The 16,360-nt window shown below is 45.4% G+C and overlaps 1 protein-coding gene across 17 annotated transcripts in view; it reads left to right on the top strand.

The window, feature by feature from the left end:
- LOC138681740 (scavenger receptor cysteine-rich domain-containing protein DMBT1-like) overlaps positions 1-16,360 on the top strand; it is a 491,932-nt gene that overhangs the window by 19,795 nt on the left and 455,777 nt on the right. For 13 of the 17 annotated variants that reach the window (XM_069769545.1, XM_069725880.1, XM_069769547.1 and 10 more), the window contains exons 2-3: positions 1,228-1,260; positions 5,850-6,164. In XM_069769545.1, the coding sequence (XP_069625646.1) occupies positions 1,228-1,260; positions 5,850-6,164 (348 nt within the window). The remainder of the gene's footprint in view (positions 1-1,227; positions 1,261-5,849; positions 6,165-16,360) is intronic. The other 4 variants (XM_069725883.1, XM_069725884.1, XM_069725877.1 and 1 more) reach the window with 1 other exon arrangement.

A 16,360-nucleotide genomic window follows, 5' to 3' on the forward strand; every position in this document is an offset into this window, starting at 1 on the left:
AGTCAGAACGGTGTATCTGCTAAATACCTGTGAAAAGGAATCCTTCATCGCTTCCAAGCGTGACATCACTCTCCCCATGAGGAAAGCAATGCCACTGTGACAACCAGGACCCTGGGGCGTCACAGATTCATTTAGATGTTCTGACATTCTATTGATGTTTGGACCCAGTCTGTGAGATTCCAACTTAAGATTTTGGCTTTGCTGCTTCTTTGCTATACTTTGCAGACATGTTCTGTTTATCTTTAGGAAGTAGGCAGTATATTTGTTAACAGTACTTACTTTATTCTTTGTTTGGTATGTCGTTATTCACTTTATTCACTCTGGGATATTTCTTTTGTTCAACACACTTCTCTCCTTGTAGGTAATTCACATTCTGCTCTGCCCTCCAGTTCTTTCGGAAGAATGTGAAGCAACTCTTGTGTCTTTTAGCAAATTTAGGCCAGAGTTGCCATCTCTTAGTCTATGGTTAGGTTTATCTCTGTATCTGCAGGCTCCACTAGGGAGGGCTGAGTCAGGATATCTAGTCTGTTCAGGAACTGGCAGGGTCAGTTGCAGTTTTTAGTGTATAACCTATTTCCACCAGTGAGGTGTTGCACAGGCTTAGCTATACTAAGAGCTGTTAGGGGCATTCAGGGTGAGCCGCTGACAAGTGGGGTTGCCATTGCTTGTCTTAGGGCACCAACATCCATGGTAAGGTAGGGACAACCAGGGTCAAAGTAGAGCATTTTCTATACTGAACAGGGATCTATCAGGTTCAGGCTTTTGTCCCTGTTGTTTGTTTGCTATCCGCATGCTTGTGCAGTCATAACAGTTATGAATGCTCAACTGTGCATATTCCCATAACGCAGCAGGAAAATTACTTTACACCTACCATTCTCAAAATTTACAGGCTTTTTTCAGCCACCAAATAAGCAAAAAATATTGGGCAATTTGAAGTTATTTGATCAATTTGCTCATCATTATTATTTCAAGTTTCTAATCACTGTTCTTTAAAGAAATACATTTATTCAATAGCCCATAAAATCTTGTTTGTTCTTTCATATTATGTGACTCAACATAGCTCTTTAACACATATTTGATGAGAATAAAAAAGGTAACAAGGGGGCAGTATATGTGAAATCAAATATATTGTATGTTCTGACTAAACACAATCTAGTACATTCATTAGCAGCATCTAAAGATGTAATAATGCTACTATATAAGTTTTTTCATTTTTTTTTTCTTCAGGAGCGTATACTCTCCCGACACAGCTGTCAAAGGGTAGGTACATTTTAAATAGATTACTATAAAAAAAAAATCAGTAGACAAACTTAATTTGTGTGATTGGTATTGCTATAAGCACCCTTTTCTCTTATTTCTGCTCATACAATTTTCTATGACAAGCTTACAGAACAGCACAAACATAATAAAAACTCATACTTTGAATTCCTATTGTAGAGGAAAAAAATTAATAATTACACCCCCCCTCAAAAAAAACATTACAATTAACGGTTAGCTTTGCAATGTTTATATTGGAATTGCCAACAATATCTCTAGTGGTCAAGTGCAGAAAAATGGTTAGTATAGGGGTTTAACCATGAAGAGGAAAACCTCATAGTTGAATCCCTATCTAAGAATCCATAAAACTTCGCTTTTGTTACTATATTTAAAATGCTTATGGGGTAATAAAATTGATGCCCTTAATCTGCCTATTGTGATTGATTTGTAAAGATAACTACTTATATTAATAATGGATGGCGCCCCGGGGTGTCATCACTTATTATCAGGAACATAGTGATGACACCCCTGGGTGCCATCAATTGTTAATATAAGTAGTTATCTTTACAAATAATTCACAATAGGCAGATTAAGGACATCAATTTTAGTACCCCATAAGCAATTTAAATATAGTACCAAAAGTTTAACTTCATGACTTGTTAGATAGAGGTTCTCCTCTTCCTGCTCAGATATGTAAACCTATTCCTCCAAAGTCATTTTCCCCCTTTTATAGGCTTAATTATTCATTCACTGTCTGATGTCCTATGAGTTACTCACCTACCCATGCTCTAAAGAAGTCCATGTTGTAAGAAGAGGCTGAATATTGTTCAGCTTCCTGTTTTTGTACATATGAGTGCAGGGAGTGGAGAGAGGACTGTGCAGCTCTAAAGTTACAGCCACGCAGTTTTCTTTATCGTACTCTCATCAACCATAGCGGTTATGAAAAACCTCTGGCAGTCCGAGTTGGAGCAGCATTTTTCTGAATGGGGAATTACTTCTTGGGGTGAAATCTAGTTAAAGCAGTTAAGATGCAGTATGTTTTTATTTTATTTTAACATCACCATATGTTGAAAAGCATTTCTTCGATTTCAATGAAACAGCAATTTGGAGCTTAACATTAATTGTTATCCAATGTCTTGAAATTGGTGTGCAAATTGCCTCTTCAGAGAAAAAGAAGACTCTATAGCGCCACCTGTTGGAAGAAGCAATCCTACAAGTCACAATCAAACCTTTAACGAGTCTTGCAATATGACTTAGGATAAAACCAAATCAGTAACTCAATTCGAATTTGAAATTGGTGAAAACTGATAATACAAAATAAATTAGAAAACTGCATTACTTTTTGATAATGCTTCTCTTTTTCAAAAGGGAAACTCTTTAGCTTTCATTATGAGGGAAAACAAAAAAAGGATATTATATTCTAAAGGACAAAATAAATATGTACAGTGGGTATGGAAAGTATTCAGACCCCTTTAAATTTTTCACTCTTTGTTTCATCGTAGCCATTTGGTAAATTCAAAAAAGTTCATTTTTTTCACATTAATGTACACTCTGCCCCCCATCTTGACTGAAAAAGCAGCAATGTAGAAATGTTTGCAATTTAAAAAAAAAGAAATACTAAGATATCACATGGTCATAAGTATTCAGACCCTTTGCTCAGACACTCATATTAAAGTCACATGCTGTCCATTTCCATGTGATCCTCCTTAAGATGGTTCTACTCCGTCATTGGAGTCCAGTTGTGTTTAATTAAACTCATAGGACTTGATTTGGAGAGGCAGACACCTGTCTATATAAGACCTCACAGCTCACAGTGCATGTCAGACCAAATGAAAATCATGAGGTCAAGGGAACTGGCCAAGGAGCTCAGAGACAGAATTGTGGCAAGGCACACATCGGGCCATGGTTACAACAGAATTTCTGCAGTACTCTGCAGTACTCAAGGTTCCATAATGCAAGGTTCCATTATGGAGCACAGTGGCTTCCATAATCCTTAAATGGAAGAAGTTTGAGACCACCAGAAGTCTTCCTAGACCTGTCCGTCCAGCCAAACTGAGCAATCGTGGGAGAAGAGCCTCGGTGAGAGAGGTAAAGAATAACCCAAGATCACTGTTGCTGAGCTCCAGAGATGCAGTAGGGAGATGGGAGAAAGTTCCACAAAGTCAACTGTCACTTCAGCCCTTCACCAGCCAGGCCTATATGGCAGAGTGAAGCCTCTCCTCAGTGCAAGACATATGAAAGCACACAGAGTTTGCTAAAAAAAAAAAACATATGAAGGACTCCCAGACTATGAGAAATAAGATTCTCTGGTCTGATGAGATGAAGATAGACCTTTTTGGTGATAATTCTAAGTGGTATGTGTGGAGAAAACCAGGCACTGCTCATCACCTGCTCAATACAATCCAGTGACACATGGTGGTGGCAGCATCATGCTATGGGGTGTTTTTCAGCTGCACGTACAGAATGACTGGTTGTCATTGTAGGAAACATGAATGTGGCCAAGTACAGAGATATCCTGGATGAAAACCTCTTGCAGAGTGCTCCGGACCTCAGACTTGGCTGAAGGTTCACCTTCCAACAAGTCAATGACCCTAAGCACACAGCTAAAATAACAAAGGAGTGGCTTCAGAACAACTCTTTGACTATTCTTGACTGACCCAGCCAGAGCCGTGACTTAAAAATAATTGAGCATCTCTGGGGAAACCTGAAAATGGCTGTCCACCAACGTTCACAATCCAACCTTTTGGAACTGCAGAGGATCTGCAAGGAAGAATGGCACAGGATCCCCAAATCCAGGTGTGAAAAACTTGTTGCATCATTCCCAAGAATACTCATCACTAGTGTTGAGCATTCCGATACTGCAAGTATCGGGTATCGGCCGATATTTGCTGTATCGGAATTCCGATACCGAGTTCCGATATTTTTGTGATATCGGAAATCAGTATCGGAGTGTGCGGTGCATATGGTTCCAAGGGTCTGGAGGAGAGGAAACTCTCCTTCAGGCCCTGGGATCCACATTAATGTAAAAAATAAAGAATAAAAAAAAAATATGGCTATAATCACCCCTCTGAAGAACCCTGGCTGTCACCACTGTGAGCATCCGCCTCCGTTCCTGAGAATGTAGTGAGTGAAGGACCTTCGATGATGTCGCGGTCAGGTGAGCGGTCACGTGAGCGGTCAGGTGACCGGTCACCTGATCGCGACATCATCGAAGGTCCTTCACTCACAGCATCCTTAAGGACGGAGGCGGATGCTCACAGCGGTGACAGCCAGGGTCCTTCGAAGGGGTGAGCATAGCCATATTTTTTACTTTTATTCTTTATTTTTTACATTAATATGGATCCCAGGGCCTGAAGGAGAGTTTCCTCTCCTTCAGACCCTGGGAACCATCGATGATACATTTGGATATTTGTGTCCCATTGACTTGTATTGGTATCGGAACTCGGTATCGGCGAGATCTGATATTTTGCCGGTTTCGGCCGATACCATCCAATACCGATACTTGCAAATATCGGAAGGTATCGCTCAACACTACTCATCACTGTACTTGCTCAAAAGGGTGCTTCTACTCAATACTGAGCAAAGAGTCTGAATACTTATGACCATGTGATATTTCAGTTTTTCTTTTTTAATACATTTGCAAAAATTGCTACATTTCTGTTTTTTTTCAGTCAAGATGGGGTGCACAGTGTACATTAATGAGAAAAAAATGAACTTTTTATAATGTATGGCTGCAATGAAACAAAGTGAAAAATGTAAAGGGGTCTGAATACTTTCCGTACCCACTGTACATGTTACTTATGGTAACTCTTTAGCAACATTTGCCAAACAGCTCTGTACAGAGTCGGTATCAGATGTGCTCTTGTTCTTCAAACAATAAGTCCTTATACAACTCCCTCTATGAAACAAAATGTTTTCTTTGCAATTTTTTTAATTAATAAAACATAGATTTGGTGTCACTAAAACCATATTGACTTGTAGTTCATATTTACCAGGTCTTTTTTACTATTTTTTTTAACTAATCCCCAATTTTTGTTCCCCAATTTTCAGTACTAAATACAAAAAACCAAACCCTCATACAGATAGGTTGGAGGAAAAATAAAAAAATGTGGGTCTTTGAGGGCTAAAAAAATATAAAAGCAAAAAAAAAAATTAAATTGTTTTGCGGTTCCTAGGGTTGTTTAGAACAATCAGAATACTTTCACTTTTGATCTTTCTTTTTCCAAATATAACTGTTAACATAGAGCTGTAAAGATACTGTAACTATAAAAAATAGGTTAAGGTATGGAGTGAGAAAATTGTGGTATTTTAGGTATAGGGAGGCAAGTGTACATAATTTTTTGCTATTCCCATATTTTCTTTGAATCTATGGGTTTGAAAACTCCCTTAAATTAATATAATCTCTTCAGTATCAGTTACTGACTGGAACTTACATAGTAACTATTGTTTTAAGGAAGTTTTGTAAGGAAACTCAATTGCTTTACATAAATAAGGCTGTGCTTTAGAATATCGTCAATTGCTGTATAGTAAAAGAAATTAGTAGCTGAAAAATCTGGAGAAAAATGTACAGTAAACTGATTTTTTTTTATTAGACATTTTTCCTGTGAGACTTGTGGGTGGCTGGGACAGTTGTGCTGGTCATGTGGAGATCTTCTATGAGAATGCCTGGGGAACAGTATGCGATGATGGCTGGGACATCAATGATGCACATGTTGTGTGCAGGCAGCTAAACTGTGGAAAAGCAGTTGAAGCACTACACAACTCATATTTTGGCCAAGGAGCAGGAAAAATGTTGCTTGATAACGTGACATGTGCTGGCAATGAACAGTACCTTTGGCAGTGTTCTCATAGAGAGTGGGGGAAACATGACTGCCGAGCCCATGAAGATGCAGGGGTTATCTGCTCAGGTAAATGCATTTTTATATTACACATTTTTCACAATAAATTGTAGCCATTTAAAAGGGTTTTCATCCTGTATAAAAATTGGACTAGCAGCAGTGACGTCATAAACTACCCATGGTATAGTATATATATATTTTCACATTTTTTTACGTTACACCCACAAACTTAAATGTATTTTTTGCGGAAGTGTAAAGGAAATGATGCATGGTTTTCTAGAAGATTGTGATTTGCATTTATATTCAGCCCTCTTGAGACAACGCATTGTAGGATCAACTTTTGCTGTAATTACGCTGCAAGTCTTTTGGGGCATGTTTCTATCAGCTTTGTACATCTAGAGGCTGACATTTTTGACGATTCCTCTTCCCAAACTAGCTCTAGTTCAGTGATATTAGATGGAGACCGCCTGTGAGCAGCAATTTTCAAGTCTTGCCACAGATTCTCAATGTCTGAACTGTGACTGGGCCATTCACACACATGAATATGCTTTGATCTAAACCTTTTTATTGGCGCTTGTAGCTGAATCTATGTGCCTATATCAAGTCTTTTTTACCTCTAAAAGGTTTTCCTCCAGGAATGCCCTGTATTTAACTCCTTCCATCTTCCCATCAACTCTGACTAGCTTCCCTGTCCTTGTTGAAGAAAAGCATCTCCACAGCATAATGCTTCCACAGCCATGTTTGACGATGAGGATGGTGTTTTCATCGTGATGTACAGTGTTAGTTTTCCACCACACATAGCATTTTGCATTTAGGACAAAATGTTCTACTTTGGTCTCATCTGACCAAATCACTCTATTCAACATGCTAGCTGTGTGACTTCTTATGTTTTGCTTAATAACCCCTTAGTGACAGAGCCAATTTGGTACTTAATGACCAAGCCAATTTTTACAATTCTGACCACTGTCACTGTATGAAGATATAGCTCTGGAACGCTTCAACATAGCCCACTGATTTTGAGATGGTTTTTAGGCACATATTGTACTTCATGATTGTTAGGGCTAGCGGAACGCACTGAGTAAATATAGATGTTTTTATTGTTATTGGTGCGTTCGCAGCCCGGGGTCCACCGTGCAGGAGAACCTGCTGCTAGCAAACGGCGGCACTATATGGCGGTATAGACTAACTCAGTTAATTCACCGAGAAGCCGTGAAAGCAAAGCACTGTGCCCTGTTAGACTTCACAGAGGAACAGGCTAACTGCCCAAACAGAGAGCAGTCAGTGGTCACACATGCACACAAATCTCCTCGCCGGAGGTGCCAGTATTCTAGGGGCTTATTTCAGCCAGGTCCCTGAATACATGCACACACAAACTCCTCGCCGGAAGTGCCAGCATTCTAGGGGCTTATTTCAGCCGGGTCCCTGAGCACACTCTTACGTGACCACTCTGGCGCAAAGCACATATTTGAGTTGATACTAGCGCATGGCCCTGCAGCCATGCGAGCCTTATATAGCTGCAGCAAGTAAAAGACCTTTCTAGAAGGACCAATGAGAGACTGCCATACCTGAGCATGTGACCCTAGATCTCCACTGAGAGATCTTACCCTGGGCATGCTCACTGTGTGAAAAGCAGGAGTTAGTCCTAGTACCTACAGGACCTTCCTGAAAGAAACAATGGACTTAGCTGCAGTATCAGACCATGTGACCCTCGATCTCCACTGAGAGATCTTACTCAGAGCATGCTCAGAATGAGAAAAGCAGGACTTAGTCCCCGAAACGTCTGCTCGCCGCTGCCCAGCACTGACTTCAATGGCAGAAGCAGGAAAAGCAGCAGTAACTCTTTGTACAGAGTGGGACTGAGCAAGACGCTGGGACCGACGTCTCCGCTGAACAGGCTCCACTGCGGCAGGAGAAGAATGGGGGACCGCAGCGGAGATGGCCTGAGATTCCCCCTGTGCAGAGGCGGGAACTTGACCCCTAACATGCCCCCCCCTCCTTGGGCCTCGCTACGCTGGAAGGCGGCAATGAGATGTGGAGCCCGAATGTGCTCAACAGGCTAACCTGTCCTCAGGACCGTAACCCTTCAAGTCCACCAAATAAAATTTTTTGCCACGTACCACCTTGCACCCCAAAATAGTGTTCACCTCGAAATCGTTCGTAGACGAACCCGATGTCCCGGCAGATGACTCAGAAAACCGGGACATGTATACGGGCTTAAGGAGGGTCACATGAAAGGTGTCAGAGATACCTAGGCGTGGAGGAAGGGCCAGACGGTAGACCACAGGATTAACCTTTTCGAGGACCTTGAAGGGACCCAAGTAGCGAGGTACAAACTTCCTGGACTCTACACGCAGCCTGATGTTACGGGCGGAGAGCCACACTAAGTCGCCAGGAGCAAAAGTCGGGGCAGGGCACCGATGTGCATCAGCGGAGGACCTCATTCTCTCCTTAGAGGCCCGGATGGCATCCTGAGTGCGGTCCCAAATGTCTCGTGCCTCCATTGCCCAGTCTGCCACCCTGGAGTCAGCAGAAGACACGGGCATAGGCACAGGAACCCGCGGATGCTGGCCGTAATTAAGGAGGAAAGGAGTCTGACCGGTGGAGTCGGCTACAACGTTGTTTAGCGCAAACTCTGCCCACGGTAACAAGGATGCCCAGTCATCCTGCCTGGCAGAAACAAAATGTCGTAAATATGTGACCAGGGTCTGATTGGCCCTCTCAACCAACCCATTCGTCTTGGGATGATAAGCCGAGGAGAGATTCAACTCAATACTGAGTAGGCGACAAAGCTCTCTCCAGAATCGAGATGCAAACTGGGGACCCCGTTCACTGACAATCTTGTCCGGCATACCATGTAGGCGAAAGATATGCTTGATGAACAACGCTGCCAGAGCCCGTGCAGAAGGTAGCCGTGGATGAGGCACCAAGTGAACCATCTTGGAAAAATGGTCGGTGATCACGCAGATAATGGTGCAGCTACGAGACTTGGATAAGCCTACCACAAAGTCCATCCCGACCATCTCCCAGGGCATGTCCGCCACCGGCAGGGGGTAAAGCAACCCAGCTGGCCGTTGCTGAGGAGACTTGTTCTTGGCGCAAGAGACACAAGCCAGAACATAGTCTGCGATATCATGAGCCATATGCGGCCACTAGTATGTCCTTGCCAGTAACTCAGAAGTCCTTTTGGAACCAAAATGTCCACCCACCCTGGACGAGTGAGCCCAAGAAAGAACCTTCGGTCGCAAACTGGATGGTACAAAAGTCTTGCCCGGAGGCACAGACTCAGGCTCTCGGTGGGGACAATAAGCAAAGGCTCCTCTTCTTCCTCCTCATAGGATACAATGGAGCGAGAGAGAGCATCGGCACAAATGTTCTTCTCCCCAGAAAGAAAATGGAGGGTGAAATGAAAGCGGGAGAAGAACAAGGACCATCTGGCCTGGCGAGAATTTAACCGCTGGGCTGTCTGCAGGTTTACCAAATTCTTGTGATCTGTGAAGACTTGGAAAGGAAAACGAGCTCCCTCCAAGAGATGTCTCTACTCCGAGAAAGCCAACTTCATGGCTAGCAACTCCCTGTCCCCGATGGAATAATTCTTCTCTGCTGGTGAGGAGGTCTTAGAGAAGAAGAAGCAAGGATGCTTCCGACCTTGAGCATCCTTTTGGAAGAGGACTGCTCCAGCACCAACAGATGAGGCATCCACCTCCATTATAAATAGCTTATCTGCATTGGGGCGATGTAGGATGGGAGCACTAGAGAAGTGTGACTTAATGGAGTTAAAGGCCTTGGAGACCTCCTAAGACCACAATTTGGGATTTGCTCCCTTCTTGGTGAGGGCAACCAAGGGAGCTACCAAAGTTGAGAAGTGTGGAATGAACTGGCGAAATAATTAATGAACCCCATAAAGCGCTGCACCGCTTTAAGAGAATGGGGTTCCTGCCAGTCCATCACAGCCTGTAGTTTGGCAGGATCCATAGCCAATCCCTGGGCGGAGATGATATAGCCTAGTAAAGGTAAGGACTCCTGCTCAAACACACACTTCTCTAACTTGGCATAGAGGGAGTTTGCCCATAGGAGGTCGAAGACATTGCAAACATCTCTCCGGTGGGAGTCAATATCTGGAGAGTAGATGAGAATATCATCCATATAGACTACGACCGAGGTGGAAAGCATATCCCGGAAGATGTCATTCACAAAGTCTTGGAAAACGGCTGGGGCATTACAGAGCCCGAAGGGCATCACCAGATATTCATAGTGCCCATCCCTGGTGTTAAAAGCCGTCTTCCATTCGTCCCCCTCACGGATGCGAATCAGGTTGTAAGCACCCGGCAGATCTAATTTAGTAAATACCCTTGCTCCCCGAAGCCTATCAAAAAGCTCATATATCAGGGGCAAAGGATACTTATTTTTAATGGTGATGGCGTTAAGACCCCTGTAATCTATGCATGGATGTAGTTTGCCATTCTTCTTCTTTACGAAGAAGACCCCAACACCAGCAGGTGACACTGACTTCCTGATGAACCCTCTTGCCAGATTCTCTTGAATGTACTGAGACATTGCCTCCATCTCCGGGAGAGATAACGGATAGACTCGACCCCGGGGAGGCTCAGCACCTGGCAAGAGATCAATAGGACAGTCATAGGGGCGGTGGGGCGGAAGGTTCTCCGCCGCCTTTTTGGAAAACACGTCCGCATAGGACCAATATTGCTTGCGGAGAGAGGATAGATCTGTGGGTACCTCAGTAGTAGCAACCTGAACGCACTCCCTCTGACACCTACCCCCACAAGATTCACCCCATCCCAGAATTCTGCCTGAGGACCACTCGATGTGGGGAGAGTGGTACCATAGCCAGGGTATCCCCAACAGGACCTCATCAATTCCCTCAGGAATGACGAGCAGAGATATAATCTCCTGATGGGATGGCGACATGGACAGAGTAAAAGGGATGGTCTGGTGTGTTATCTGTGAGGGTAGTGTCGACCCATTCACCACTCGTACCGTTACTGGTTGAGCTAGCATTACCAGGGGTATTGCGTGACGTTGGGCGAAGACAGAAGACATAAAATGGCCCTCCACCCCAGAATCCACACAGAGCTCTACCAAGTGGGTGGATGAGCCTATAGTAATTGTCCCCTTAAAGGACAATTTGGAGGCAAACATCGCCGTGTCTAGTGTACCTCCACCTACTACCACTAGACGCTGATGTTTCCTCAACCGCTGGGGACATCTGGTGGCAAGATGTCCTGACTGCTGGCAAACATGATAGACCTTGAGTGCACTAGCGGTCTGGGACTTAGATCCCGCTCGTGACTCCTCCATGGCCTCATGTGACTCAGGGACCATGACTGGATATTCCAGAGGTTTGGCGAAGGTGGGAGCCAGCCAAAACCTCTGCCTACACTGGGCTCGCTCTAACCTCCGCTTGTTAAAACGGAGGTCAGTACGAGTGGAGACAGCTATTAACTCCTCCAGTGTGGCAGGAATCTCCCTAGTGGCCAGAGCATCCTTCACGTGATCAGCCAGCCCCCTCCAAAATATGGGGATAAGGGCTTTATTCGACCACTCCTGCTCAGATGCTAGGGTACGGAAGTGGACGGCAAAATGGCTGACCAAGAACAAACCCTGAGTCAATGCCAGCAGTAGGAGCGCCGTGTCATGGGTGACTCAAGGTCCTAAAAAGGCCTGTTTCAGAGGGCTCAGGAAGAGCGGAGCACTCTGCACCACATGATCGCCACGCTCCCACAGCGGCTTAGCCCATTCCAACGCCCTGTCCAACAAGAGAGACACAATAAATACCACCTTTGCCCGCTCTGTGGGAAAACATGCAGCCAGGAGCTCGAGGTAAATAGAGCACTGACTCATGAAACCCCTACAAGATTTACTATCTCCAGAAAATTTTTCTGGCAGCGGGAGGCTAGATAATGCCGAAACAAGGGTGGCAGTGGACAAGGTTGCTGCAGCCACACTAGCAGCCTGTACAGCAACTGCGGTAACATCCACAGCTGGGGTTGTGCTCTCGAGAGCCGCCAACCTACCCTCCAGCTGCTGGACATACCGCAAGGACTGCTGTATGTCTGCCATTTACTAGCCAGACCCTGGCGCTAGTATTCTGTTAAGGCTAGCGGAAGGCACCGAGTAAATATAAATGTTTTATTGTAATTGATGTGTTCGCAGCCCGGGGTCCACCGTGCAGGAGAACCTGCTGCTAGCAATGGCGGCACTATATGGCGGTATGAACTAGCTCTGTTATTTCACAGAATAGCCGTGAAAGCAAAGCACTGCACCCTGTTAGACTTCACAGAGGCACAGGCTAACTGCCCAACAGAGAGCAGTCAGTAGTCATGCATGCACACAAAACTCCTCGCCGGAGGTGCCAGCATTCTAGGGGCTTATTTCAGCCAGGTCCCTGAATACATACAAACACACAATCTCCTCGCTGGAGGTGCCAACATTCTAGGGGCTTATTTCAGCCGGGTCCCTGAACACAATCTTACATGACCACACTGGCGCAAAGCACATAACTTAGAAAGATACTAGCGCATGGCCGTGCGGCCATGCGAGCCTTAAATAGTTGCAGCACGTACAGGACCTTCCTAGAAGGACCAATGAGAGGCTGTTACAGAGCCTGAGCACCTACAGGACCTTCCTGGAGGACCAATGGATTTAGCTGCAGTATCTGAACATGTGACCCTCCATCTCCACTGAGAGATCTTACTCTGGGCATGCTCAGAACGAGAAAAGCAGGACTTAGTCCTAGAAGCGTCTACTCGCCGCTGCCCAGCACTGGCTTCAAAGGCAGAAGCAGGAAAAGCAGCAGTAGCTCTTTGTACAGAGTCAGACATAGCGAGACGCTGGGACTGACGTCTCTGCTGTGCAGGCTCCACTGCAGCAGGAAAAGAATGGGAGACCGCAGGGGAGATGGCCCGAGATTCCCCGTGTGCAGAGGCGGCAACTCAACCCCTAGCAACTGCAGTTTCAAGTACCACAAAAATGAGTAAAAATATAAAAACAAGTTTTTAAAAATAGAAAAATATAAAGATTTGAATCAAGCTACATTTTCCCTTTTTAAATCCTTCCCGACATGCGCCGTCACATACTGCTTGCCGAGAGTACATATATAGTGCCATGACTGCGTGGACTCACGCTGAGTGCCACCGCGATCAAATGCAGGTATCAGCTCTATATGAGAGCTGACATCCTACAAAATTGCCAATGATTCATGATAGCACTGATCGTGGGCGTTTAACCCCTCTGATGCTGCCGTCAATAATGACAGCTACATTATGGGGCATCGCAGAGTGAGGGAGCTCCTTCTGTGCTACCATCAGCACAACACAATGCAATCACGATGTGCCAATGGTCTCCATGTTGACCACAGGCCGACAGACGGCCGCAGAGTCACTCAGAGAAGTTGGACTGTCAGCTCATGCGCAGAGCAGAGCAGAGAGACGCTGATCTAAGACCCTGTACAGTCACATATGAGGTATTTCTACATCCAGGAGAAATTGTGGGACAAAATTTTGTGCTATATTTACCCATATCCCAATGTAAAAATATAAAATCTGGGGCTAAAACAACATTTTGGTGGTAAAAATATAATTATTTTTTCTTCACTGCTCAATGGTATAAAATTCTGTGACACACCTGTGGTGTCAAAATGATCATTGCACCCCTAGATGAATTGATTGAGAGGTTTAGTTTGTAAAATAGGGTCAATTATGGCTAGTTCTGCTCTTCTGGCACTTCAAAGGCTGTACAGTTGTAACATGCCACCTTCAAACTATTCCAGCAAAATCTGAACTCCAATATGATGCTTCTTCCCTTTTGAGCTTTGCACCACATATGGGGTATTAGTGTACTCAGAAGAAATTGAGCAACAATTTGAAAATATAAAAATTGGGGCTAAAAGTAAATTTTTGTGGAAAAAAATAGATTTTTTTTCATGGCTCAACATTATAAACTTCTGTGAAGCATCTGTTGGTTCAAGGTGCTCACCACACATGTAGATAAATTCCTTGAGGGGTCTAGTTTTCAAAATGGGGTTACTTGTTGGAGTTTTCTGTTTAAGGACATCAGGGGCTCTTCAAACATGACTTTACACCCGCAGAACATTCCATCAAAATCCGTGTTCCAAAACTTCACTTCTGAGCCCTGGTGTACACCAAAACAGTAGTTTCTCCCCACATATGGGGTGTTAGCATAGACAGGAGAAAATGAACCTGAAAATTTGTTGCACAATGTCTCCTGTTGTCCTTGTTAGGAGTCGAGTTTCCTCTGCTGCACAGGGGGAATCTCGATCCGTCTCCGCTGCGGTCTCCCATTCTCCTCCAGCCGCAGTGGAGTCTGCTCAGCAGGGACGTCGCTCCCAGTTTCTTGCTCGCTCTCACTCTGTACAGAGAGTTACTGCTGCTTCTTCAGCTCCTGCCATTAAAGTCAGTGCTGGTCAGCGGCGAGCGGACTTCCCTGGGACTAAGTCCTTGTTTGCGCACACTGAGCATGCCCAGAGCAAGATCTCCCGTTGGAGATCGAGGGTCATGTGCTCTGGCTCTGCAGCGCATTCCATTGGTCCTCTTGGCAGGTCTTGGAAGGGCAAAGTTTCTGTGGCCACTTCCTGTCCTGCAATTATATAAACTGCGCATGACCGCACGGCCATGCGCTAGTGTACATTTGAATACGTGTGTTTGTTGTGAGTGCAAGTCGTTCATTAAATACCCCTACCCTATTGTATGACTGTTCGCGTATGGAGTATGGCTGCTATCTAGCGCCCGACTAATCACTCAACGTGTCACACACGTATCAGCGTCTATTGCTGTGACCGCCAGTGCGGCGCCACGTGCCAGTAGTGCGCTTCCTGACCCACGTCTGGGTGCTTAGTGGTGCCTGCCAGCACGGCACAGTTCGCACTTCGGTGCTCTAATTATAAGTGTTGCCTTTACACACCCAGTTGAGGTGTTGTGCCAGCAAGGGTCTAATCGGACTTCAATGCTAGTTGGGGTTAAGTTCGCTGACTGCTTGCTCGCCTTCTATGTGCGGTACCGCGATCCTGTGACGCAACAGGATCGCTTCCTTCACGTTGGGTGAGGTTTAACCCACGTGTGTATTCTTATGAGTACCGCCATATAGTCCGTCGTTACTTAGCAGCAGGTTCCATCTCTGCACGGTGGACCCCGGGCTGCGAACGCACCATACACTATCAGTCTTATTATTTGGTGCGTTCCGCTAGCCCTAACATTACACTAGCGCCAGGGTCTGGCTAGTAATTACGGACAAACAGCAATCCCTGCGGTATATACAGCAGCTGGAGGGTAGGTTGGCGGCTCTCGAGAGCGCAACCTCAGCTGTGGATGTTACCGCAGTTGCTGTACAGGCTGCCAGCGTGGCTGCAGCAACTTTGTCCATTGCCACCCCTGTTCCGACATTTTCTCGCCTCCCGCTGCCAGAAAAATTTTCTGGTAATAGCAAATTTTGTAGGGGATTTGTGAGTCAGTGCTCTATTCATCTCGAGCTTCTGGCTGCACGTTTCCCCACAGAGCGGGCTAAGGTGGGATTTATTGTGTCTCTATTGTCGGACAGGGCGTTGGAATGGGCTACGCCGCTGTGGGAGCGTGGCGATCATGTGGTGCAGAGTGCTCCCCTGTTTTTGAGCACTTTGAAACAGGTCTTTTTAGGACCTCAAGTCACCCATGACACTGCGCTCAAACTGCTGGCATTAACTCAGGGAGAGTCCTTGGTAAGTCATTTTGCCATCCAATTCCGCACTTTAGCATCTGAGCTGGAATGGTCGGATAAAGCCCTTATCCCCATATTTTGGAGGGGCTTGGCTGACCACGTAAAGGACGCTCTGGCCACTAGGGAGATTCCTGCCACACTGGAAGAGCTAATAACTGTCTCCACTCGAATTGACCTCCGTTTTAACGAGCGGAGGTTAGAGCGAGCCCAGTGTAGGCAGAGGTTTCGGCTGGCTTCACCTTCGCCAAACCTCTGGAATCTACGGTCCTGGTTCCTGAGTCACATGAGGCCAGGGAAGTGTCACAAGCGGGATCTAAGTCCCGGACCGCTTGTGCACTCAGGGTCTGTCATGTTTGCCAGCAGTCTGGACATTTAGCCACCAGATGTCCTCAGCGGTCGAGGAAACGTCATCGTCTAGTGGTCGTAGGTGGAGGTACACTAGACACGGTGACGTTTGCCTCTAAATTGTCCTTTAAAGGGACAATTACTATTGGCTCATTCTCCCACTCGGTAGAGCTCTGCGTGGATTCTGGGGCGGA

The sequence above is a fragment of the Ranitomeya imitator genome, chromosome 5 (assembly GCF_032444005.1).
Source record: "Ranitomeya imitator isolate aRanImi1 chromosome 5, aRanImi1.pri, whole genome shotgun sequence".
NCBI lineage: Eukaryota > Metazoa > Chordata > Amphibia > Anura > Dendrobatidae > Ranitomeya > Ranitomeya imitator.